General features: G+C 34.2%; 1 protein-coding gene across 10 annotated transcripts in view; it reads left to right on the forward strand.

Annotated features, from left to right (window-relative positions):
• Positions 1-27,898, forward strand: part of CDH18 (cadherin 18) — a 905,084-nt gene that overhangs the window by 773,701 nt on the left and 103,485 nt on the right. For 8 of the 10 annotated variants that reach the window (XM_070587164.1, XM_070587159.1, XM_070587166.1 and 5 more), the window contains one exon: positions 7,304-7,471. The exons of the other annotated variants lie outside the window; for them this stretch is intronic. In XM_070587164.1, the coding sequence (XP_070443265.1) occupies positions 7,304-7,471 (168 nt within the window). The remainder of the gene's footprint in view (positions 1-7,303; positions 7,472-27,898) is intronic. 10 annotated transcript variants of the gene reach the window in all.

Here is a 27,898-nt window from a genome sequence, read left to right on the forward strand (position 1 = left end):
ATGGTCAATGAAACTTCTAAACCTCTCAGCAATTAATTGTTTTAAATAAACAGATTCTCCAATGAAAGAGGAGAACCTTGAGGCCAGATATCATGTGTTCTCGACTCTGGGTGGATATCTCAAATTTGACCATCAGTAGAATCATGGAAGGAGCTTGTCACAAATACTGATGCTTGGGCCCACTCCTTCAGATTCTGATTCAGTAGGTCTAAGATGACATCCCTGAAGTTGCATAATAATTGGCATTCCATGTGATTTTGTTATTAAGTAGCCCTTTTGCCCCACTAGAGAAACACTGGGACTCCAGTATATTTTAATAGATATTACATAATTACATGATAGCCTTTGAATGAATGAGCAATTGAGCAAATTAAGAAGCAAAATAAGCAACTGAGTCAAAATGTATATGTGTAGTTTACACATGAAAGAAGACTTACCACTTCCTCTTATAAATGTATATGTGTGCCTTGGAAGTCTCTGTAGGAATTTGAATGTGCATCCTTGTTTCTTTGTCCTAGTCTTTTAGGCATTTTATTCTGCAGTCTTCTACGGTATTATCTAATGACCCAGGTTTGCACATTTCCATCTTAAATTCTTTTTACTGATTAAATTGCAAGAAAACATTCTCGAGGATCTCTTGCTACATATGAATATCATCAGTCAGGGAACAAGTACATAGGGTAGGCCAGTGAGACAGGTTCAACGAGTAATGTTTATAACCACAAATGAGTTTTCAATGTTATGAACTTGTATTCAGCAGAGAGTAATTCCCAGGTACAAGCCCCTACATATCAAGGTGATTGAGAAGCAGTAGTCAGAAGGTAATTTGCAGACAGTGGGGCACCTACAATTGTTTACCAGGAAAGTAATAAGAAACAAAACAAAATGATGCAACAGTAATCACATCCTGTTGATTCAACCCAGCATCACAGGAGAATAAGAGGCAACAATTCCTTTTAAAATTTTTGGTAAACATTGCTAGTGAAGCATATCCGACAAACATTCAGAATATGCCATTTCCAGTTACCTTCTATGTATTGAAAACAGGAGAGTTTTCTTTATTTTTAAACAAATGAACAATACAATAATTTATACTAACTAATTTAGCTGCTGTATTTTTTTTCTTTACAAATTTGCTTAATGAAAAGGTCATGTGCTATGTCTTTATTAAGTTTATTTGCATGACGAAGGTAAGTTGTATTACAGTTACTGGGTACATGGATACACGGCAGAAAAGGCCAAACGAATCATCACTTCTTACTTCCACTGTGTAAACATAGTTTATCCAAGTCTTATACATGAGTTTAGGCTTCACAGTTTTGTAAAATGTATATTATCATTGTATATTATTTGTTGTCTGTGTGCATGTGTGTATCCCCATACATCTATGCATTTATTGGCATGACAAGATGGAGATAAAAAGTGAAGAAATGTGTAAATACATAATAGTAGAATTTCATCTTTCTAATTGTGGCTTTTCAAAGTATGATCTTGACCCACTTGCACTGGAATCACCTGTGGTAGTTGTTATGGATGTTGGGGCAATCATTGAGAGGATGTGACTGCCAAATGAACTGTAAGTGAGAGGGATAAAGGACCAGGAGCATTCAGAAGAATGGTGTGATCTTGGACAAGGGATGTTAAAGCCTGCTTGAACCATTGTTACGCATCTGCTTCAAGCAATCGGGAAGCATATCAGTACATTAAACTGTAAAATTAGAAAGTATTTTATATATTTTTAATCTTACTAACCAATCCAGATGGAATACATGAATGAAATAAATTTACTTAAGAAATAATTCATTCAGTGACACCACGTATCATTCACTGTTGAAAAACCCACAATCTGAACTAGGAAAGGCATTCTTATTTAAAAGTGTTAAGGATCTCTTCTGCTAAAAAGTATATTCCCAGATTTTAAAAGTTGCTTTGCTGCAAACTAAGAATAGAGAGATTCTTCCTCATCTTTCTCAATTAGTCCTTTCTTCTTTTTTTTCATTTTGGAGATTGGCACCTGAGCTAACATCTGTAGCCAATCTTTTTTTTCCTTCTTCTTCTTCTTCTTCTTCTCTCCAAAGCCCCCGAGTACATAGTTGTGTATTCTAGTTGTAGGTCCTTCTGGTTGTGCTAGGTGGGACAGCACCTCACCATGGCCTGATGAGTGGGGCCATGTCCACTCCCAGGATCCAAACCAGCAAAACCCCGGGCTGCTGAAGTGGAGTGTGTGAACCTAACCACTCAGCCATGGGGCTGGCCCCTCAAATGATCCTTTCTTGATCAATCAAGACTATCTACAAAATACCTACAGCTAACATCATACTTAATGATAAGAAACTGAAAGCTTCCCCACTAAGATCAGGAACAAGGTGAAGACGTCCCCTCTCACCACTGCTTTAGAATATCATAACTTAAGTTCTAGCTAAAGCAACAAAATATTTCTTAGGAAATAAAAGCTATGCGTATTTGTAAAGAAGAAATAAAACTGTCTTTGTTCACAGATGATATAGTTGTCTATGTAGAAAATCCAAAGGAATCAATGGCATCTAGGAAAACTCCAGGAACCATTGAGCATTTTAGCAAGGTTTCAGGATATAAGGATAATATATAAAAGCCAATCACTTTCCTATATACCAGCAATGAACAAGTGGAATTTAATTTAAAAATACAATATCATTTAGGTAAGCTTTCCCCCAAAAGAAATATTTAGATATAAATCTAACAAAAAAGTTACAAAATCTATATGAGGAAAACAGGAAAGCGACAAAACTCTAATGGAAGAAACAAAGAACTAAATAAATGGAGAGATAGTCCATGTGGAAAGATAGAAAGATTCAACATTGCCAAGATGTCAGTTCTTCCCAGCTTTATCTATAGAGTCAATGAAATACCAATCAAAATCCCAGAAAGTTATTTTGTGGATATTGACAAATTGATTCTAAAGTTTGTATATAGAGGCAAAAGACTCAGAATAGCCAACACAGTATTGAAGGAGAAGAACAAAAATGAAGGACTGACACTACCTGACTTCAAGACTTACTATAAAGCTATGGTAATCAAGATGGTGTGATATTGATGGAAGAATAGACAAATATATCAATGGGACAGAATAGAGAGTCCCAAAACAGACCCACATACATGGAGTCAACTACTCTTTGACAAAGGAGCAAACATAATACAATGGAGAAGACAGTCTTTTCAACAAATGTTGCTGGAAAAAATTGACATCCACATGCAAAAAGATGACAGATGTTACACTTTTAACAAGAAGTAACTCAAAATAGATCACAGACCTAAGTACTAAACACAAAACTATAAATTTCCTAGAAGATAACATAGGAGAAAATCTAGAGGACCATGGGTATGACAATAATTTTTTAGATACAACCCCAAAGTCATGATCCATGAAAGAAATAATTGATAATTTGGACTTCAAAAATTAAAAACTTCTGCACTGTGAAGGACACTCAAGAGAATGAGAATCTATGTCTTAGCCTTGGAGAAAATATTTGCAAATGACATATCTGATAAAGGACTGTTATCTAAAATATGCGGAGAACTCTTACAATTCAGCAATAAGAAAACACTGGGCAAAAGACCTTAACAGACACCTCACCAAATAAGACATACGTATGAAAATAAGAATATGAAAAAATGTTCAATATTATCGCCATTATGGAAATACAAATTCAAACAATGAGATAGCACTAGACAATACAATGGCCAAAATCCAAAACACAGACAATAGCAAATGCTGATGAGGATGTGAACAACAGGAACTCTCCTTCACTGTTAGTGGGAATGTAAAATAGGACAGCCACTTTGGAAGACAGTTTGCAGTTTCTTACAAAACTAAACAGACTCTTAACCATAAAATCTAGCAGTCATACTCCTTGATATTTACTCAAAGGAGCTGAAAACTTCTATCTACACAAAAAACTGCACATGGATGTTTATAGCAGCTTTATTCATAATCACCAAAATGTAGAAAAATCGAAAATGTCTTCCAGTAGGTGAATATATAAACAAAGGTTGATACATCCAGAAAATGGAATATTATTTAGCACTAAAAATAAATGAGCTATCAAGCCACGAAAAGACATGGAGGATCCTTAAATGCCTATTGTGAAGTAAAGAAGCCAATCTGAAAAGGCTAGTGTGTGATTCCAATTATATGATATTCTGGAAAAGGCAAAATTATGTAGACAGTAAAAAGATCAGTGGTTGCCAACGGTTCAGAGGAGAGAGGGATGAATAAGTTGAGCAGAGGTGAATTTTAGGGTAGTTAACTTATTCTGTGTGATACTATGATGGTGGATACATGCCATTACACATTTGTCCAAACCCATAGAAGGTGTAACAACAAGAGTGAACCCTACTGTAAACTATGGACCTTGGGTGATGTTAATAGTAGAGGAGGCCGTGTGTTTGGGTGAGAGGAGTAAGGTAACTGTCTATACTTTCTTCTGAATTTTGCTCTGGACCTAAAACTGCTCTGAAAAATAAAGTCTATTTAAAAGCAAAAAAGATGTTACTATGCATTGGCTGTGTTCTAGGCTACCCCAATTACAAGCATCTGGGCTACGTGTTAGAGGAGGATTATTATATACTAGGCTCATGTTGCTATGGCAATTTGATTGAACATTCCCAGTGGTACCTATGTGCCCTCAAGGGAGGTCATAGCTAAGTATGTGCAACTGAGCTATCCTCAAGAGAATTGTGTATTTAAATGGATGCTTAGACAATCATTTCTGAGAAGGATGTGTCAATTCTGGATGTGCTCTTTTCTTTCCAAAAGCAAATTTGGCTGACAACTTTCTTTCCATTTTGTGGCAGAAGCAGCTATATTATAAAAGAAGGGAGATAATGCGATGAGTTATTAAAGTCTGTACTATAAAACAGAAGTTGTGCTGATTTCCCTTCTCTGAGCCTCTTGAATGAATAACATGCAAATTGTATAAAAGGAATATCCATCATTCACTTTGTAATGATGGATATTCCTTTTATATATTTATATCCTGCAAATATTGCTTTAATGATTTCATTGTAAAACATTATCCTGGACAATAATCTAATACTGCTACACACCAGAGGCATTTCCCATTTACAATGTATTCTTTTCAGAATGGCATCCTTACTTTTTTTCCAAATATTGGAAAGTATACATTTGTTTCATGAAATATTTTCAGAAATTCTTAGCCTGTTCATTTCTGCATCAATTCAATTTCTTCTTATATAATTATCTTATGTGATAAAACATTGTTCTTTTTAATAAGGATGCTTGAGGCTTTTTCATATACATGAATTAGATGAATCATTTATTATCTCATTATTATAATTTCTTTTGATAAGAATAATTTTCATTTCTATTTAGCTTCAGGAAAGTTTTCCTGCATTCCCACAATTATGTATTCACAAATTTTGGAAGTTGTGGGATCTCTTTTCCTGATGCCTGAGGTTCTTCTTTCAAAGACATTATACATGCAATCAATTAGGTTAAAAAAAATGTAGTGGCTCAGTGTTCTATACTCAAAATTACTGATTGATGACTCCTTCCCACTTTTAAAAGACTATTTTTTAACTTGAATATACAACCCTATTTTCTTTCTCTTTTTTTTTTTTTTTGAGGAAGATTAGTCCTGAGCTAACTGCTGCCAAGCCTCCTCTTTTTTTTTTTTTTTGCTGAGGAAGCCTGGCCCTGAGCTAACAGCTGTGCCCATCTTCCTCTACTTTATACGTGTGATGCCTACAACAGCATGGCATGCGAAGTGGTGCCATGTCTGCACCCAGGATCTGAACTGACAAACTGCGGGCTGCCGAAGCGGAATGTGTGCCCTTAACCACTGTGCCACTGGGCTGGCCCCTACAACCTTATTTTCTCTCATTATATCAAGATGTTATCTGTAAAAGTGTTCGTTAAATTCTATAGTCAACAGTTATTATAATTGGCGTCATCCTATGAATTGCGCTAATAGTCAAGTGTGTGAGTGATTGAAACCATTGGTGTGTTTCTCAAAAGTGACATGATCCAAATATTTTTAATAAGGTGATTTTTAAAAAGGTGATTGTTAAATATTGACCTATGTTTGGAATTGCAAATTTATATGCATGTATAATACAAATGTATATTATACGTATGTATTTATACTTATTTATAATATGGTTCATCTACATGAGGACGATTTTTTAATTTTGTGACATAGTTAATAGTTCTAGGGTAAGTTTGACCCTCTGGAAAATGCGTTTCAGTTTTAAATTAAAGGATCTATTGACAAAGCTATGTAAATTATATGTGTGTGTTACATGTATACTACATGTTGGTGTAATTTATGTGTTACATGTATGTGTACTATGCATAATTACATATGAATATATAACTTTTTTATCTCTTTATTGAATCCAAGTGTTAATTCATGAAAAACGTGTTAAATATCTCCTTTGGCACTATTATCAGACAAAGAATGTGACTTTAATGTGTGATTTTTGGAATCAATCTCATCACTTTCCTTAGTTTGCTTATGTACTTAAAGCTAGTTCTTAGAGTTGTTATTTCCTGACAAAAACAGTAAGTTTCTTAGTCTTGATAAATGTTAAAATGCCTCCCAATCTTTGTTCAAGTGTCCACACTCTTTCAATGTTTTCCATCACCTAATTTTGATAACCCTGTCAGGAAGCTATATAAATTGTTCTGAAAAGAGGAAAATTAGCCTCTGCTCAAATCATTTCAGTGGACACTTGTGAGGAGCACAAGTTGTGAAATGTTCAGCACACCAGAAGAAGGGGAAAGCTCGGGCTGCAAGGCTGCCCTCTAGGGACCATCCACCCTAAAGAACACAAAGAGATGGGTATCTTAATTTGCCACTAATAGAATGCTTTGGAACATGTGGTGTAAATAAATGGTTCAATGTGACGATTTGGGTTCAATTGTTAAGATACTATTTGTCTCAGAAGTCTAGCTTCCTCTCAAAAATATTTCATTTAAAAATACAATTCTTGGAGCTGGCCTGATGGCATAGTAGTTAAGTTCATATGCCCTGCTTCAGCAGCCAGGGGTTCATGGGTTTGGACACCAGGTGAGAACCTACACACTGCTCATCAAGCCTTGCTGTTGTCATGTCCCACATATAAAATAGGGGAAGCTGGGCACAGATGTTAGCTCAGGGCCAATCTTCCTCACCAAAAAACAAACAAAAAAAAATGCTGAAAACAGAAAAAGATAGAGAGATATTTCTTTTAATGTAATATAATCTCTTGCTTCTCATTTAATGTATAATCCATATTGTTTTGTTTAAAATATGTATTACAGGAGTTATTAGAACTGCCTTACATAATATGGACAGAGAAGCCAGAGAACACTACTCGGTGGTCATTCAAGCCAAAGACATGGCTGGGCAAGTTGGAGGGCTTTCAGGATCGACAACGGTCAACATCACCCTGACCGATGTCAACGACAACCCCCCACGGTTTCCTCAGAGTATGTACCTTTTTCTTATGGTTTGCCCTTATCACTGTTCATTTATGTAAATCACAATGAAATACTTGAAAATATAATGTCATGTTATTATTATCTCAATGAGAATATTTTATTTTCATGCTTTATGGTCTCCCTTCTATACACAGGGCTAAAGAAGTCACTCCACCTATTGGCTCCTGAATCTGGTAGATAATTGTTTCTGTGTTAAAGATATGTGTTTCAGTTGGCATCACAGTTAAATATTAAAAATGATGTAGTGGGGCTAAGTAATGATATCCTGAATTTGAGGAAGTAGTTGTGTGTTTCTAAGATCTTTATGGAGATGTTCAAAATACATTTTGATATCAGTATTCTACTCACACAAAATAATTGCACATGTACCTTTTGTGACTAAAATTTTTAAAAAATCCTTCATGTTATGAACGAATGCTCTGCACACAAACACATGCACACACACACACCATCCAACAGCAGGGCACAGCTGATAGAATAAAGTAGGATCTCAGAATAGAATATGAGCCTTGAGAGTGGAGAACTCAAACCAGCAGGCAATTCAGGGGGAGAAGGTGTCAGTTCTGTGAGTTTGGAACGAAATGGTGTTTATGACATCTTCAGACTAGGAAAGAAATATATTTCAGCATTTCTAATGTAACAGAGCTGTGGATGACATTTTATAGAATAATCTTTAATTATCATAAAAACCCTGTTGAGAAGCTGTTCCTTATGTCCTTCTCACACATGATGTTAAAACTATAATAAAGGAGACAATGTGGTATCCACGAAGGGTCTTCACAAGTCAGTGCCAAATGCCTCGCCCAGTTTTATCTCTTCACATTGCTCAGTACACTCCAGGTCTAGCCACAGTGAATCAGTTCCTGTTCCTAAAATGCAATAACACTTTACACATCCTTAACTCAGCCCAGAATTCTCCATACTCATATTTCTTTGTTTAAAACCCTCTCATGAATTTCTCTGAACTCTGTTGCAGAATTAGCAGAGAGTTAATTAATTCTTGTTTCCTGTTGCATAGCCCTGTCCCATGCACTTTCATGTAATGTGTATTTCTGTAGGTATGTATCTCCTTACTACAAGTCCAAGTAAGAACAATGCTTAAGTTGTCTGTGTAAACTTAAGTCTTCAGATTAGTGCCCATCCCTGGGTAAATGATTACTAAGTGAATGAGTTGAATTTAAGTATTCTGTCAAACTACCATTGTGAGGAAGCATACAAGTCAAATTCACAGTTAGGTAAAACCACCTTAAAATACTGGGTCTAGTAATAAGATTATGTGACGTGGTTCCTTCATGTGGCCTGTGCTCCATGAAAAACGTATGCTTGAAAGAAAATTATAAATCATAGGTAAATCTGTATTATATTAAACCATAAAATATAATTAAATTTTAAGTTATTTTACAAATTATAGTACACTTTGTATTTATTTTATCGCTTAGTCCACGCAACATGCATATACAAATATATCACCATAAGACAAATGCTATTATTTCATAGTATGAGGAAATTGAAGTTCAAAGATTTTCTTAAAGATGTAGTGAATCATAATACTAAACTCAACTGAATGTAAACTTGATGATAATTTACAACACCAACTTGTCTACATTATTTTTGAGTAGATTCTACCACTACTATTTTTGAGATGCATATTAACATTATAGTTTTCAGTAGAGTGAAAACTCAAGTATACACAATAGACACTCAATAAATGTTTGACCATGGTACAAATAGTGTCTCCCAGTCTTTCTCTTCCTCCTTCTCACCATAAACTATTTTTTTTAATTTACAAGTCCATTATAATTGGTTTTAGACATCAATAGAAAATTGTAGTTGTGATGAATATAGAGAAGTGTATTCCTAATTTTAGTAACTTGATTAATAACAGTGTTACTGTTGAAACATCAGTTCATGGTGAAACAATTGTTTTACCTGACAAGGACACAGAATAAATGAACACTCTCTGAGCGAACTCATGATATCTAACAGGATCTACCTTTTTACATCAGTAGTAGTCTGTGCAGAATAACTGACAGATGCCAATCCTGCCACACTGCAGGATGCATGTTAATTGTTTTGCAATGGAGGCAGTGCACACACAGAACCTCACACTCTAGTTTGTTTAAAAGATATTTGATTATGGCTAACACACTGCTGCTTTCAGAATGATATGGTGTCACCATGACAAGAGTGGCTTATTCTTTAATTTACCCAGAAGCATTGTAACTCATCAAATGCTTAGGTATATCATGGGAAACTCTGTAAACTGCTTGGAGAAAAAAATGATATATTATGAGAACTGCATTCGTGATGCACCATGAAATGCAGACATTTTATAGACAGTTCAAATTGTATAAAGATCATACCCAGGCATTAAATGGATCCAGTAGTCTAATTGTTTTCTTTCAAATATGATATTTTTACAGTTCACCTGCGGACTTCTTTCTCTCTTCACCTGTCTGAGCCATGATTCTTACACCATTGCTGTCACTGACTCTAGTATAAACATCTGTCACTCAAAACTTTGCACAACCTTCCCTCAAAGCATTTGTTTTCTTTTCTTTTTCTTTCTTCTGTTAATCTACCAAGGCCTGAGAAAGTGAGTCAGCTTTTTATATCTTGCATCTTAATTTAAAGTAAATAGACTTTGAGTAAGTGTTTGAGAGCTAGAGAGTGAGCTAGACTAATAATTTGCTTTACAAAGTCTCTACATTAGGGAGTTATAAGCTCAGTGGTCTAGGATATGAGGCACATAAAGATGCAGGCTGAAGCAGGTTGCCTGCCAGTGTCAGGGAGGCAGTAGGGGAGGGTAAATACTGCATAATACATGCCCAACTAAGAGCACAGCCATGAGCAATTCCCGGTAATGTGGACATGTGGGCGGGAAAGTGTCAGGAAAGGGAGCTGTTTGTAAGACTCACAGTGAAAGCGAACAAATCAGCCCATTTGTGGCTTGAATCCTTAATCTAAAGACACAAAGGATACCTAGTTCTTGAGAGAAAAACATCTCAAGGTATAAAACTCCTCAATATTAGTTCTTCTATTGAAAGGAATCTATTCTACTTCTTAAGCTTCTTACTATTTCCTTCTCTGGTTTTAACTATGTTAATAGTTATTGCTTAATTTATTCTTAGGTATGTAAAAAGTCGCTGACATCTTTTATTTTGTATAAAGAGTTTGCATGTAAAATTCAATAACTTTCATGAAAGTTCATAAAGCAAACCTTCCGTACCCTAAATGGGAGGAGCTGTATTTTGATAACTGCCCTTGTAGAGTAGATAACCATGTTGGGGAAAGAAGAATGACACACACCAACTGATCACAACAAAATAGTAGAAGCTTGATTACCTAACAAAACTTGCCCAAGAACTTGAAATGCTTGCAAATTGTAAGTCATCCAACAAATTAAGCCCGCTTATGACTAGAGATGATATAATTCAATGTAACATTGGGAGGAGAGAGTCCTAAAAATTCAATAGATGGCAATATTTCCCGTAATGCTAAAAATGAAGGCTGTTCAATTGGTTTGTGTAAGTTTTAATGTTAGTGAAAAAGGAAATATCACAAATGAAGATACCGACATTGATATGATTTTGTTGATAGCAAAACATTTTAGAAGAAGGATCACTGTTTTTAATTTATCATTTTCATTTTCATGAAAACAAATCTAAATGGTATATAATATATTTAGCTTTATTTTCTTGGAAACAGGAGTTTTAAAAAACGAACAAGAAAACTTCTCTTTTGACCCATCAAAATGTGGAGTGTATGTTTTAATTATCAGCAAGCTAGAGTTTCTCTAGTATACTTATAAAAAATGATATCTAGTTTATTTTTTAATGGCTACAGACATATATTTTGAAACTTGCAGAGGGTTTCTTTAGATGTTAGCATGTACTTGATTTAGATAAGTATCTCTATGTGCTTTAAAAGAAGGTAAATTCTGCAGCTGCAGGGTTAGATTTCTACATATGTAAATAAGTTCAAGTTTATTCATTATGTCATTTCAGTTTTCTATATCTATACAGAATTTTCATTGTCAGCCATTGAGGGGTGTATATTAATGTCTTCCACTACGATACTGGATTTTTCTATTTATCCTTTTATTTTTCTATTAGTTTTTGTTTTGTTTTGTTTAGATATAGTTTGAAACCGTATTACTGGAGTACACAGATTGAAGGTTATGATATCCTCCTTTGGATTGAAAATAATTCATTGTGAAATGTCTCTCTTTAACTTTAATAATGATTCATAACTAAAGTCCAATTTGCCTGATATTAATATAACTATAAAACATTTTTGTTTTCTTTTTTGTTCATTAATGGTTAAATGTTATGTTGTCCATCATTTTACTTTCAAACTATATTGGTCTTATTTTTTAAAAGTTTCATGTAAGCTACTAAGCTAAGTATTTGTTGTTTTGTTTTATTTTAATCTGGTTTTATAATTTTTATTATTTGATTTACTGCACTTATAATTAAAGTACTGATATGTTTCTATTTGTCTACCATCTTCCTGTTTGTTTAATTTTTTCTTTCCTTTCCTTTTTTTTCTCCTTTCATATTTTATTTGTATTTTATTCATGTGTTTCACTCCATTCATTTTCTCCTCCATTAACATTTTTTTATTTTGCTTTCTTTTATTTTTCTTTAATGTTTACTCTAGATATTACAATTTATTGCATTATATCTTAAATTGCAATTTTATCGCTTGAAAAATGAACAACTTTAAAACTGTTTAACACTGTTATACCTGTTTGGTTTTTGCTATTTTTGTCATCTTATATATTAAGCCCTGTAAAATATTATCATTAGTTTATTTGTTTTAAATAGTAAAGAATTATTTTTAAGTCAGTAATAATTTATCCTCTCTGGTGCTATTTATCCTTTCCTGAATTTCTGTATTTCCTTCTAGAATAATTTTTTTTCTAAAGGAAATTCTAAATTTTCTAAGAAAAAATCTCTTTCTGCTTCTTTTAGTACTGGGCTACTGTCAATGTATTCTTTCCTTTTTTGTTTTTTGGTTTTTCACTAAACATTGTTTTTCTACTTTTTTTTACGGGGCATTTCCACTGGGAGTAGAATTCTAGTTTGAGGAATTTTTCCTATTCCAATAATTAGTGATGTAATTTAATTGTCAGCTGACTACCCTCTTGTCTGTTGAAAAAACACCTATCAGTCTTATTGTTGCTTTACTGTAGATCACTTTATTTTACTTTAAAGGATGTTTCTTATTTTAAGATATTCTTTCTATTTAGTTTTCAGGAGTTTAACTATGATGCACCTAGGAGGTATTTACTTTTTTAAAAATCTGCTTTTCAGTTATAACGAATTTTTAAGCTATCTTTTATTAGTTCTGGGAAACTTTGCTCAGCTTTCTTCAAATATTTCTTCTATCTTATTTTCTCACTTCTCTCCCACTGGTTCTGCAAAAGGATGCATGTTAGGTCTTTTAACTATTCACCATCAGTTTATTATTCTTTTTTCAGTATATTTAAAACATTTTACTCTTTTTTAACCTGGATATTTTATATTGACCCATCTTCTAGTACACTAATCTTCTTTTCCAGTGTGTTCATTCTTTAATTAACCCCATCTATTAAATCTTTTAGATATACCTACAGCATTGAATTTTTTAACTTTTATAATTTTTACTTGATGCATTAAATATAAATCATTGGTTATTGTTGAGTCCTGCTAAAAATCTCCACCTTTTTTCTATTTTTTTAAACACATTAATCATAGTTATTTCAAAATTATTTTATAATAACTACAATATCAAAATCAGGTCTTGGTCATTTTATTGATTGTTTTTTTCTCGGTTTTGATCATTTTCCATTTTTAAAGATGCTTTGGAATTGTTGATTGAACACTGTGTATAAACAATTGTAGAAGTCTCTGACTATGTCATCTTCCTCCAGAGCGGGTGGAATTATTTTCTTGGATTACCGAATTTAGTTTAATTTTGTTAGAACTAGTCTATTTCATTTTTCCCTTGTTCCTGGGAAGCTCTTACTCCTGAAAACTAATCTTTCTCTAGCATCAGCTGAAATCTCAAGTGTTTACCAATTTGGATTCCCAGTGACTCATGGCTGCTGAAACCTTTGCTTAGTTCCTTGCCTTCCAGCTCTGCTTTCTCTTGGTTTCTTGGAGTCTCTATGTGTACAACTATAGTGTACGTATCTATCATTACCACAGGAAAATTGCATTCAGATTTTTTGGCTCATTTCTCTGAGGTTTCTTCTTCTCTAAGCCTTTGTTCTCATTTTATCTACCGTGCCAGCCCTGAACATGAACCTGTGTCTCCACAAACTATATAATTTCTTCTTGGACTCTTTCCCCTAGCACTGAACATTTACAAATGCACTGAGTCATTGTGAATATAAAACTCACCCTGTTATGCTTCTTTTCTCTCAAGGATCATACCTCATCCAGGCCTTTCTACATTGAATGTGTTCCACTGACTTGAAACAGTCATTTTATGGGTATTGTGTAGCTTTGATAGCTGTATTCTATGGGGAAGTTCGTCAGATATATATCACGCCCTCATATCCAGATTGGAAAGACCATCCCACTGAAGTTTAAGTTGAAACATTGTGGAAGAAACTTAGATGAATAGTATATCAGTTTGATATTCCACATAGCTGAATTGAAAGTATAAATTTTGAAAGAAAGCTCTAATTTTCTAATTAATAGTAAAACAGATTATTGGCATGTTATAAATATTTTTTCATTCAGCCTCGACAAAGACAAAGTATGTTTATCTTATGTCACAAAATTTAGTATATAAAATAAAGACAATCGAAATTCTTTTATTATATATTTATTCTATTAAACAAGATACATAGAACTGGAGAAAACATTTCTTTCAGACAAGGTAATAACTAAAAAATAAATAAGGTTGTGACATTCTTCTAATTTTAAAGTCAATCATTTTGAGATAATTTGAGGTTTTTCTCTTTAGAAACTTACCAGTCGTAACATGTTAATTGTTTTATGATTTGTTTTCAATCTGTATGGCTGCATGCTATAGCAAAGGTAGGGATTAATTATTTTTCTCTTACTCTGTTTTGTATAGATATGTATGTTTATGGTCATAGGCACATACTTCTTAGAAATGATTTTCTTGTTACTAGTTAGTCTTTACAAATCAATTTCTAATTCTTTACAGAATGCTAAAAAGAATAGGAATGATTTTCAATTAGAATTTATACAGTTACTGTCTTTCCACTTTTTATCAGTCATGTTTATGCTTCAGAAAATGTTAAAAAGAAAAGTGGCCCACCATACCATTACTTTGAGGAAAAATTTTTTACAGAATAATCACCTTAGCAGTAGTGCATGTTGACATATGGTAACACAGAATGTGTTGGGTTAAGCAATTTTAAAGATATTATTCCAGAGTACCATGAAGATTCTGATATAGGACAACTGTCCTTTTAATGTGGGGCATTCAAATAGCTGTCAAATTAGTCATTTACTTTACTCATGTATTAAAAACATTGCAGGCAGAGCTTAATATAATTCTTAATGATCAATATTCAATACAAGTTTCTTGGATGCAGGAAAATCCCATATTCCTTGTGTATCTTTTTTTTCAATTTTACTGTAACATTTCCAATGTAAACTGTATCTGCATAAAACAATTTAAAGTAGAGCTTTAGAAACTCTCTGCTTAATCGTATCAATAATATCAGACATCCTGGATAAGTTAGACATCACAGTATCCAACGACTTACATGTCAATCAGTTTTCCCCCAGAATCATCTATGAATAAATATATATCTCGTATATAGGGAGTCATTTCTCAAGTAAATACTATTCATGTAAGAAAAATAGTAATTAGTCAGAAAAACGTACTGATCAGAATGATTACAGCTTTTGTAGACTGGGACCTGGGGATAATCTTAGGGAATAACTTCTTTGCTCACCTGGCAAAGTTACGAAGCGAAGACACAAGGTCTTTTAAAAGCAATTAACATCAATACTATCCTGGGAGAAAAGTGTATTAAAAGGGACGAGCTTCAATGAACCAAATGCTCTTTTATTATTCCCACCAAGTTTTCTTAAATGTACTTGTTAATCATTAGCATTTTGTGATGCAGTCTAAGAAATTATGTAAAAAAGGATCACATATGGCATATGAAATTATGGTACATTGAGAAAGAAAAATGTGAAATAACAATGCCTGTATCTCTATGCTATGTAAAATTACATAGTCTTAAAACTAAAATAGAGAATACTAGCACTATTTGAAGATATCTTTAAAATTTGCTAATTAGGTAAAATATAACTTAGAAATTATTCACATATATTCAAAGTAAGGGGGAAAAAAAGACTTTATTATTATACTACAAATAATTTGGTACCTAAAATTCAATGATTCCCAGTGTACCACCTTATATCTCAGCAAATCTAAGCTTCATATCCAGGCATTTAAATCATAACTGTTCCAATATATTTAATTGTTGGATAAGAGAAAATTCTACCCTAAAGCAATATTTTTTGAGAAGATTAGCCCTGAACGAACATCTGCTGCCAATCCTCTTCTTTTTGCTGAGGAAGACTGGCCCTGACCTAACATCCGTGCCCATCTTCCTCTACTTTATATGTGGGATGCCTACCACAGCATGGCTTGCCAAGTGGTGCCATGTCTGCACCCGGGATCCAAACTGGTGAACCCCAGGCCACCAAAGCAGAACGTGCACACTTAACCACTGTGCCACAAGTTGGCCCACCATGAATGTGTTTTATAGTTGCCAAGAGTAAACCAGGTTTGTAGTATAGTTGTGTAGACTATCAATATTTTGCTTTGACAACAATTAGGTATCTAATATGAAAAAGGAACTTAAATTTAGAGTAATGAGGAGAGACCCATTGTAGTGGGCCTGGACATTGATTTCAGTCGTTTAGAAAGCAGCTGGCTCAGTAGATATGAGCTAGCTCTATAGTCTATAAGCTGGCACCAGCTCCAGAGGCTCTTTCTTTCTAGCACAGACCCCTTTTTAGCTAGGGAGCTTCCTCTGTTGCATATTTGCATAGGTGTGCCAGTGTTCCCTGTCTCCCTGACTCTGAACCTATAGAGAACATTAGAGGAGTCAGGGTTCCTTTCCACTGGAGCTCTGTCGTAGAGTTCAGTGAAGCCTAAGTATCATACTCTAGAATGATGAGTCTAGGGAATTATGCCTGTTCTGCTACTGATAGAATTGTAATTCCCCCTCCCCCAATAGACTTTAATTTATACTTCCACATGGCTGCAGTGGTGTGAGTACACCTGCACAGCAAGTGGCAAATTGGCAAGCTGATGTTGTGGAAGCCCAGAGGGAATATAAGGCAGAATGTAGACCCCAGGAGCTGGCATCTTAGCTTGTTAGCCCTGGAAAAGGGAGAAGTGTATAATTACAGGAATTTATTAAGAATATCACTAAAGTTACATGTCAGGCATGAAACCAGGGCTTGCTCTGAAATGGAAAATGGAAAACTCTGCTTATCAGTCAACAGAAGCCACAACACAGACATTGACTTTAAGAACTCAAGCAAACTAGGAAAATAGGACATTTGATAAAATTGAATATAGAGTAAGTAAACTGCAAGGAAAATCTGAGGAAATTAGCCAGAATGCCTCAGAGAGAAAATTGGAAGAAAAAAGTAAAGAGAGGGATCAAAATATATATAAGGAAAACAAAATTTCAACGTACAACAATAAGAGTTTCAGATGAAGACACCAAAGAGAATGATGAGACAGCATTCAAAAAACAAAAAGAAAAGGCTGGACTAAGAGTTTTCAAGAATAAATACAGGGGCTGGCCCGGTGGCTTAGTGATTAAGTTCGTATGCTCTGCTTTAGTGGCCCAGATTCACAGGTTTGAATCCCAGGTGCAGACCTACACACTACTCATCTAGCTATGCTGTGGCGGCATCCCACATACAAAATGGAGGAAGATTGGCACAGATGTTAGCTCAGCCACAATCTTCCTCAAGCAAAAAGAGGAAGATGGGCAACAGATGTTAGCTCAGGGTCAATCTTCCTTACCAAAAGAACCCCAAAAAGAATAAATACATATATTAATCATTATATAAACAATCATAAGAAATCATAAGAAGGTGGAAAAATCTTATCACCTAGATGTGTTGTGTTTAGGTTTAAAATTCTGAAACCAAAGACGAAACAGTGTGACACATAGTGGGCTTCTTACCAACAAAAATAGAGTACAGATTACAATAGAGAATTATCTTCACAATTGATGAGAAGGGCAAAAAAAAATTTTCTCTAGAAATCTTGAACTTACTAAATTGCATTCAATATGAGGATGAAATAAAGATACATTAAAACAAAGAGAATGAGTTCACTATTCAGAGAACCTTTTCGGAAAACTCCTTAAGATGTTTGTGTCAGAGATTGCAATCATTACACAATATTCATTCTCATTTGTCTTGCTTCCTTAGAGAATTCTGTTTGGAATAGAATTTTACTGACTTCTCATCCTCAAGTACTTGATATTTCTCTTACCTGCCCTGGTAGATTTCATCTTTGTTCACAATTATTCATTCTCTCACTGCCTCTGCTATGCTCTCTTATAACTAGAAGATATTTTCGCGTTTAATTTGGGAATGGCCAATTAATTTGCCTTGGTCAATGGCATGTGAAATGTCATGTAAATGTCATTAATGCCATTTAATCACGTTTGAGAGGAAAGCTTAATGAGCTTGCCTGGTTTGGTTTAATTTCTCTTGTTCTTGGCCTCCGCTCTGATAACAACACAACCTAGAAAGAAACTACTCCTTCAGCCTAATGAGAAGACAGTTAAGCTCGATAGAGGCGAGCACAGCAGAGCCCAGCAGAGCAGCACCAAGCTGGAGCTCTCATGTAAAGTGAGAAGAAATAATGTCTGCATTTGAAAATCATTGAGATACAGGCGTTATCTCTTGATACAGCAGAAGTTGATTAATAAACAAAGGGATTGTGCATTCTATACTCTCTCTCTCTCGAAACAAGTTTCTGTCACCACTACCACCACCCACCACCACAACAGCGAAGTATGTGGAATTGTGTTTGAAGAAGAAAACGGTATAAAGTAAAGCTTACAGGATGCTAGAAAATGACTGGTTTGCTTTGGTAACGCCTTCCTGGGATAGCTTGGAAGGCAGAAAATTGTGCCTAACGAAGCCATGACTTTTAGGAGAAAAGGTATTAAAAGTGACTCTCTGTAGTGTAAGTTGATTGTTAACCGCATTTGATAAGATACTACAAGCAGGAGAGGAGCTAAGAAAAAAATTGTCTATTTTCTAATAGACATGGAAAAGAAGGGGAAGAAATCAGAAATTTCATGACTTTCAGGGCTAACAATGCAAATGTAAAGAGTTCACTAAATAAGCCTTAGGGACAGAAACCCTTGCAATGATTGAAGAGAATAATTTCTGAGTTATTATGAACCACTGACATTCTCTTTCAAATAGCGTATTCATTTCTATTATTTTATCCTTTTTCATCCCCAATTATATGTTGAATTTGTGATGGGCAAATAATTTGTCCTAATTCAGTGCTCTCTGGGTCAAGAAGAGCCACATTCTGATTTGATTATATTACAAGACCTTGAAATTCAAGACTGGTGCCATTGTTTAAAGAGATTTGGGGCGTCAGGGAGCAAGTAAGTAGATTTTAGCTGTAAGAGGCGTACAGATATTTGTGACTAGAGAGTGGACTGTGAACAGATTGTGTTGTATGTTCATATTATTTGTTCCTTTCCTTCTCTTATGCTTTCCTATAGGTAGCATATATGTCCCTGCTACTTTAACTTTGTGCTTTACCTATGACTTTGTTTGGCCATCGGAATATGAGCAGACATGCCATAAGCCATGTTTGAGGGGAAGCTTTAAATGCACTTCAGTGGTTTCATTCTGTGTTCATAATCTTTCCCTCCCAATGACTGCTTTCTCAACTCATATACTGGAATGAAAATTCATTTGGAACTGCAGCTGTGCAAGCAGAATTGTAGCTCAGTCATAGTTGTCATATAATGCAAGACTGAATTAAATATTTGTTGTTGTAAGCTACTGAAATATTTTGGTGATTAATCAACACAGAAAGAGCTGATTAATAAACATGCTGTATCTCTTATCCTTAGCATTATCACTATGTAATATACCACATATTTTTATTACATATCTTGCCCACTGTCTCTCTCCCTCGTGAGAACCTACACTCCATGTGCATGAGGATTTCTGTCTGCTTTGTTTACTGTATTTCAATTAAGTGAAATTGTGCTGGCACAAGGCAAGTGACATTTACTGAATGAGTCAACAATTTAGACCCCACAATTCATATGGAAGAATACAAATTCATAAATAATTAAGAACTTTAAAAAAATTAATTGGGAAAGGGCTGACAAAACAGATATCAACCTCCGTTTGGTTTGACAGATAGATCTGGGGCACTTGGTGGAGCACTCAGGAAGCAGCTCCATGGATACCCTGGGGCAGGGTATATATCCAAGGTGGAGTGACAAATAATACTGTTAGAGCCATGTGTACCCTGGGGCGTGGTATATGTCCAGTTGAAGTTACAGTTTAAAATATATTAGGAAGTGAAAGGCATTGCTATCATTGGCCATCCTTGTGAAAGTAGGTAAATTGACCTCCTGAAGGTTTACCAAATTGATTAAAGACTTATATGCTATTTATGCTTTAAAACAAATCCAGGGCCAGCTGGGTGGTGTAGTGGTTAAGTTCATACACTCTGCTTTGGCAGCCCAGAGTTCATGTCCTGGGAACAGACCTACACACTGCTCATCAAGCTATCCTGTGGCAGCATCCCACATACAAAGTAGAGGAAAATTGTCACAGGTGTTAGCTCAGGGTCAATCTTTCTCAAGCAAAAGTAGGAAGATTGGCAACAGATCTTAGTTTGGTGCCAGTCTTCCTCACCAAAAAAAAAAAAAAAAAAAGGAAGAAAGAAAAAAAAAGAAATACAAGATTATTTTATGGCATTAGAAGAGGGAAAGATTAAAAAAACAAAGACATTAAACATAAAATGATTGATCAATATTACTGCATAAACATTAAATTTCTTTAAGAAAAAGATATATTAGGGAAAAAATTATCTGGTATTTAAAAAGCATAATAGTTACAATAATAATTATTATATATAATTTATGAAATTAGAAGGTTATAAAAACCTTTTGTGTCCCAAAATCAAAAAGTTAGGAGCTTATAAAATTACTACAACAAAAAACAAGATAATCTTACAGATGTCCAGAAATCTGGGGATAAACCAACTATGGGCACCAAATATTCTTTTTAGAAAACTAATTATCATTTTTAACAGAATAGAAACAAAAATAGCTTCAATATAAAAGTAAAAGAAAGCTTGAAGTTTCTGATATAAATATATTTTTGTTGAAATAATTTTTAAAAAACCAGAAACCATGGTGATGTGCAAAAGGAGATGTAGAAAATAAATTAGGAGTTCTAGAAAACTGGAAATGCTTTATTAAGATCAGTCAGATGTAATAAAAATCAAATGGACCAATAATAATATAAAAACAATGATATAAAAATGAAGAAAAAAGAGATGTTTATACAATAAGCAGCAAGGTAGTATTTTCTATGTGGGAGACGACAGAGAGGAAAACTACGAAATGTAAATACCTCTTCAAAAATAACAAAAATGATAAAATAAACATTTTGAAACAAAATTTCCATGGTTGGAAAGAAAAAAGATTAAACTCAGATTAAAATATTTCTACATATTTTCATATTAAAACGCCATCCAGAACTAAACACATCCTGGTGATATTTGTTTATTATAAAGACCAAAATAAATCCTAAAGCTATGGACGCAGCGATAGAGCTTACTAGACGGCGTGAGTCAGTCGGCTGGTTGTAGTTTACTCCTCTGCCGAACCATCTCCCCATCTACGTACAACATATAAAGCTGCAAATGGGGACACTTTTTTTGCTCTGGGAGGAGGTTTCATATCACATAATTTTACATTGTTGTTACCTACTTCAGCCCTCAGCAAAGCAAAAATTTGTTTTACCACGAAGGACCCTTTTTCGGTGATTCTTTACTGCTCCACAGTTCAGATAGAAAATCCTTTCATCGTTGAAGTCTATTCAAACAATAACTAGGGTGGTTCTGTTGTAGACTGTGTATGCGAATACCGAGTTATTTACTATGCGTGTACTGGGGCAGCATAATTATTAAATATAATTATTTTTTATAAAAGCAGAGCTACATGTAAACCATATGACTGTTTTCTTACTTAAGAATTTGAAAAATGAATTCCTGGATTTTAGAAAAATGTATTAAATGACTTGACTTTTTATTTTTTTAAAACGATCTCTTTTTTAGTTTTCTGCAGAAAGAAGCAGAAAATAGAGACTTGGAGCAAAAATCTTGGCAAGGTAGAGCCCTACATTCTAGTTATTTGAGTCCCAGCTTCTCCTCTATCCTGCCTATGGCTTTGTTATTCATTTATTATCCGTTCTGTAACAGATATTCTTTAAATCAATTTCTTCATTATATCAATTAGATCTATAATTATATCTATGATATTATGAAGTTTTTAAATGCATAAATACATTGTAGCTATTCAAGATATATTTTATATACATGGTCATATATATGACAAGTTTTCTGTAGTAAATGCTTTAAGAAAAGGAAGGGAGCTGGGAAAAAAAACCCTCCTCTTAATTTCAACAGGAAGAATTAAGAATTATGTTTCTTGGCTTAAATTTGTGTTTGTCCTAACAAACCCAATTATAAAATTTATTTCTGAGAATTGAATACATGATTTTTCTCTCTCCACTCTGTCAAGCTAATAGATAAATGGAGATACTATATAACAAGCATACATGCAATATTTTATATATTTTGCAAATTTATATTGTGTGGGTATATATGTTTATGTGTGTGTGTTTATACATGCGTGTGAAATCTTAATCGCAATTTTTTTTAATCCTCTTGGAAATGGAATAACACGTACAGTATATAACCTTTCTGTGAACTCGAGCAGAGTACTCTGAGGGATTTTTTTGGCAACAGTAGAAATGCTGATTAGACCGTACTGTAAAATTATCCAAGATGGATGTATGTTTCTTTTTCCCAGAGAGAGTAATTACAGAGTAAAAATAATACAGAAAGGCAAAAGATCATTCACCTTGTATACCAAGATTCTATGAGTTATGACCTTTGTTAATCTTATTTAGGTAAAAGCACATTCTTTCTAGATAATAAACTGATTCTTTCTAAGTGATTGAGTCATTTCATGGATAGCAATGGCAAAACTTTAGGCTGTTACTCAAAAATTTTTAAATACATTTTGAACTATAACCTTTATAATTTCTCCCAAGTATTCTTCACTCCTATAGAGGATACCAATTCTCAGAAAGTAACGTGAACTTGAAGGTTCAAGTATTATTATTATTATTATTATTGTTCCGAGTTGATAATGCCTAATTATTTATGGAATGTTGGCTCTCAGTAATCAGAATTCTTAATGCTAATTCTGTATATCTCTTCATGATTAGTATTTGCATGTTTTTCTGTTAAAATTAGTGTTTAGAGTAAGTTTTGACTGATCTATTTTGTTATTTAGGAATAATTTTATATATTTCCTCCCATGGTCAGTCACATTATACTAAAAACGTTACAAGACATAAAAGTATTATATTGGAGGATTAAAGTTACAAAAGTACATGTGACTTACATTTATGTTAAACACAAATATTAATAAAATACTTAAGCATTAAATGCATACTAGGCCTTATAGTATATACTTTCTACTCTAGAACGATCTTAGTCCCAAAGATCTTGGCTTCTTTAAAATTATTTAATTCCTAGTAACCCTATTTTTTATATTCTTGGTGATCTTTATTATCAGACATCCGAAGCTCATTGAGTTCATCTCCTTTTATCATAATATTTCTAGGGCTTTTTTGCAATTTCATCTTCTATTAATTCTATAATTCTCTCACCAGAATATCACCTTTGCTATATATTTTATCTTATTAGAGAGGCTCTTTATTCATTTGTATATGAGTGGACACTTGGGTTGTTTCCATGTCTTGGCCATTGTGAATAATGCTGAAATAAATATGAGAATACAGCTATTTCTTTGAGATCCTAATTTCAGTTCTTTGGGATATATATCTAGAAGTAAGACTGCTGGATTATATGGTAGTTCTATTTTTAATTATCTGAGCAACCTCCATACTGTTTTCCATAATGGTTGCACTGTTTTACATTCCCACCAACGGTGTATAAGGATTTCAATTTCTCTGCAACTTTGCCAACACATTTTATCTTTTGACTTTTTGATAAGAGCAATCCTAACAGTGTGACGTGATCTCTCACTGTAGTTTTGATTTGCTTTGTTGGTAATTAACGATGTTGAGCATCTTTTCATAAACCTGTTGGCTATTTGCATGTCCTTGAAGAAATTTCTGCTCAAATCCTTTGCCCGTTTTTAACGAGGTTTTTCGTTTTTGCTATTGACTTGTACGAATTCCTTATGTATTTTGAAAATAATCTGCTTAGAAGATAAATGATTTGCAAATATTTTCTCCCATTCTGTAGTTGTCTTTTCATTCTGACTATTGTCTCCTTTTCTGTGTGTAAGCTTTTTTAGTTTGATGCACTTGGCTATTTTTGCTTTTGTTGCCTTTGCATTTTTGTCATATCCAAGAACCTATTGCCAAGACCAATGTCAAGAAGGATTTCCCCTATGTTTTGTTCTAGGAATTTTACATTTGCAGGTCTTGCATTTAAGTTCTTAATTCATTTTGACTTGATTTTTGTGTATAGTGTAAAGTTATGACCAATTTCATTGTTTTGCTGGTGTATGTCTAGTTTCCTCAATGCCATTTGATGAAGAAACTATCCTTTCCCCATTTTTTACTATTAGCACCTCATCAAAGATTGATTGACCTTATAAACTTGGCTTTAATTCTAGGCTCTCTGTTCAGTTTCATTGGTCTATATGTCTATCTTTATGCCAGTACCATACTATTTTACTTACTGTAGCTTTGTAACATATTCTGAACTCAGGAAGTGTGAAACCTCCAGCTTTGTTCTTTCTCAAGATTGCTTTATATCTGTTCTGGGTCTTTTGCAGTTTCATATGAATTTTAAGATTTTTTTCTATTTCTGTGACAAATTGCTACTGGAATTCTAATCAGGATAGCAGCACTGAATCTGTAGGTTGCATTGGGTAGTATGGACATTTTAACAATGTCTTTCCATTTATTCATGTCTTGTTCAATTTCTTTCAGCAATGTTTTGTAACTTCCAGTACACAGTGATTTCACCTCCTTGGTTAAGTTTATTCCTAAGTATTTTATTCTTTTCGATGCTATTGTAAATGGGATTATTTTCTGAATTCCCTTTCTAGTTGGTTTTCTGTTAGTGTAGAAACACAACTAATTTTTGTGTGTTGATTTTGTATCCTGCAACTTTACTGAATTTATTTGTTCATTCTAATAGTTTTTTGGGGGGGGCTAGAGATTTTAGAATTTTCTACATGTAAAATCATGTCATCTGCAAACATAAATAATTTCACTTTTTCCTTTGTAATTGAATCCCTTGTATTTTTTCTTTCTAATTTCTCTGGCTAGAACTTCCAGTACAGTGCTGAACAGAAGTGGTGAGATTGGACAACCTTGCTATCTTCCAGATCTGAGAGAAAAATTTTCGATTTTTCACCATTATATGATGTTAGCTGTGAGCTTAGCATATAGGGCCTTTATTCTGTTGAGGCACCTTCCTTCCATACCTAGTTTGTTTTGGTTTATATATACAATGGAATATTATTCAACCTTAAAAAAGAAGAAAATCCTACCATGTATGACATGGATGGACCTGGAGGTCATTATGCTAAGTAAAATAAGTCCATCACAGAAAGCCAAATACTGCATGATTCTACTTCTGCGAGGTATCAAAATTTGTTAAACTCATAGAAACATAGAATTCAGTAGTGTTTGTCAAGGGCAGGGGTTCTGTGGGAAATGAGGAGTTGTTCAATGGGTATAAATTTGGTATAAATTTCAGTTATACTAGATGGTTATGTTCTAGAGGTCTGCTGTGCACATCTCTTGTGCCACATGGTTAACGATACAGTGTTGTGCACTTCAAAATTTGTTAGTAGAGTAGATTGCATGTTAAATGTTCTTATTAAAAAAAAAACAAAGCAAAGGGACACAAGAGAACTTTGGGAGGTAATGGATATGTGTATTATACTGATTTTGGTGATGATTTTGCCAGTGTTTGCATATGTCCAGACTCAGGAAATTGTATACATTACATACATACAGTTCTTTCTATATCAAGTGTACCTCAATACGGCTATTTTTAAGAAATGAGGCTCACCATATTCATTCTTCTGGAATTTAGAGTAATTTTTTTCTTTTTTTGTTGAGGAAGAATTGCCTTGAACTAACATTTGTGCCAATCTTCCTCTACTTTATATGTGGGATGCCATCACAGCACAGCTGAGGAGTGGTATAGGTCCACACTCAGGATCGGAACCTCTGAACCCAGGCTGACGAAGTGGCGTGTCCTGAACTTTTAACCACTCAGTCATGGGGCCAGCCCCTAGAGTATTTTTTTAGAGATATGGCTATTCATTCAGTCCTTAGGTGTTCCTGGAAAATATCCTAAACTTCTTTTGATTTACAAAGAAATATTCTCTATCAGCTATTTTATAGTGATTAGGAGACATTGTGAATACTTTAGCATTGTATGTTTTACCAGTTTGAATAATTTGGGGCATTTTACAGTCTGTATTATACACTTTTTAGAGTATACAGCATACTTAGAATTATTCTTTTGAGTTGTATCATAGCATCTTCATTTTCATGCCTAATTACTATTTCTAAAAGATAATCCTCTTTTTTTAAGACTATGTGTTTTAGAGCAATTTTAGGTTTACATCAAAATTGAGAGGAGGTGCAGAGATTTTCCATATGTCCTCTGCCCTGACATCTACATAGCCTCCCCCACTATCAACATCAATCACCAGAAATGTACTTTTTTTTTGGTGAGGAAGATTGACCCTGAGCTAACATCTGTGCCAATCTTCCTCTATTTTGTATGTGGGTTGCCACCACAACATGGCTTGATGAGCAGTGTGTAGGTCCAGGCCCAGGATCCGAACCTGTGAACCCCAGGCTGCAGAAGCAGAGCACACGAACTTTATCACTATGCCACTAGGCCAGCTCCTGTACTTCTTTTTACCAAGGATGAATTTACATTGACCCATAATAATCATGCAAAATCCATAGTTTAACTTAGGTTAACTCTTGATATTGTATAGTCTATGAATTTGAACACATGTATAATGATCACCAGTATAGAATCACACAGAATATTTTCACTGTCCTAAAAATCCTCTGTGATCCCCCTGTTCATCTCTCCCCACACCACCCCTGGCAACTACTGATCTTTTTATTGTCTTTTTTATATTTTACCTTTTCCAAAATGTCATATAATTGTAATCAAACAGTATGTAGCCTTTTCAGATTGACCTCTTTCATTTAGTAATATGCATTTAAAGTTCCTCCATGTCTTTTCATGGCTTGATAGTTCATTTCTTTTTAGCACTCAATTATATTCCATTGTCTAGATGTCCCACAGTTTATTTATTTGTTCACTGCAGAAGGACATCTTGCTGGCTTCCAAGTTTTGGCCATTATGAATAGAGCTGCTATCAACATGCATGTGTAGGTTTTTTTGTGGATATAAGTTTTCAACTCCTTTGGGTAAACACCAAGGAGTGTGATTACTAGATGATATGGTATCCTCTGAGAGAATGAGCTGAGAATTTGCTTATGATAAATGGTTCACCTTGGGCACTAGCTGAGACTGCAATCATTTATTTCTTTATAAAATAATATCTGGAGATTGAGACATTTTCAATACTGTATTCCAAGAATAAATGTATTATCATGTTTTTTGTTTGCTTGTTTGAATTTTTGTTTTGTTTTGGTTTGCGTTTAAATTTCCCCAAACATTACACAAAGCACCACAGGATTACACAGCTTGTGTAATGTAATCTCCTCACGGGATGACAAGAACTGAAAAGTGTCCATTGGATTTGGCAAATCACTGACAATTGCAGTGGAGCTCTGTGCGAATTATCTATTGCTGTATTGCAAATCAGTCCAAATTTAGCAGCTTTAAACAGCCAACATTTATTATCTCACAATTTCTGGAGATCAGGAATCTAGATTTGACTTAGCTGGGTGCTTCAGATTCAGGTCCATGAGATCCCAGTGTATCTGGCATCAGGGGCTGTGGTCTTATCCAAAGGCTTGCCTGGGGTGATGCAGGGATGGTTTCTGCTTCCAGCTTACCAACATGATTGTTGTCAGGTTTTAGTCCCTTGCTGTATGGTCCACTCAACAGGGCTTCAATACAACA

Source organism: Equus przewalskii, chromosome 20 (genome assembly GCF_037783145.1).
Source record: "Equus przewalskii isolate Varuska chromosome 20, EquPr2, whole genome shotgun sequence".
Lineage (NCBI taxonomy): Eukaryota > Metazoa > Chordata > Mammalia > Perissodactyla > Equidae > Equus > Equus przewalskii.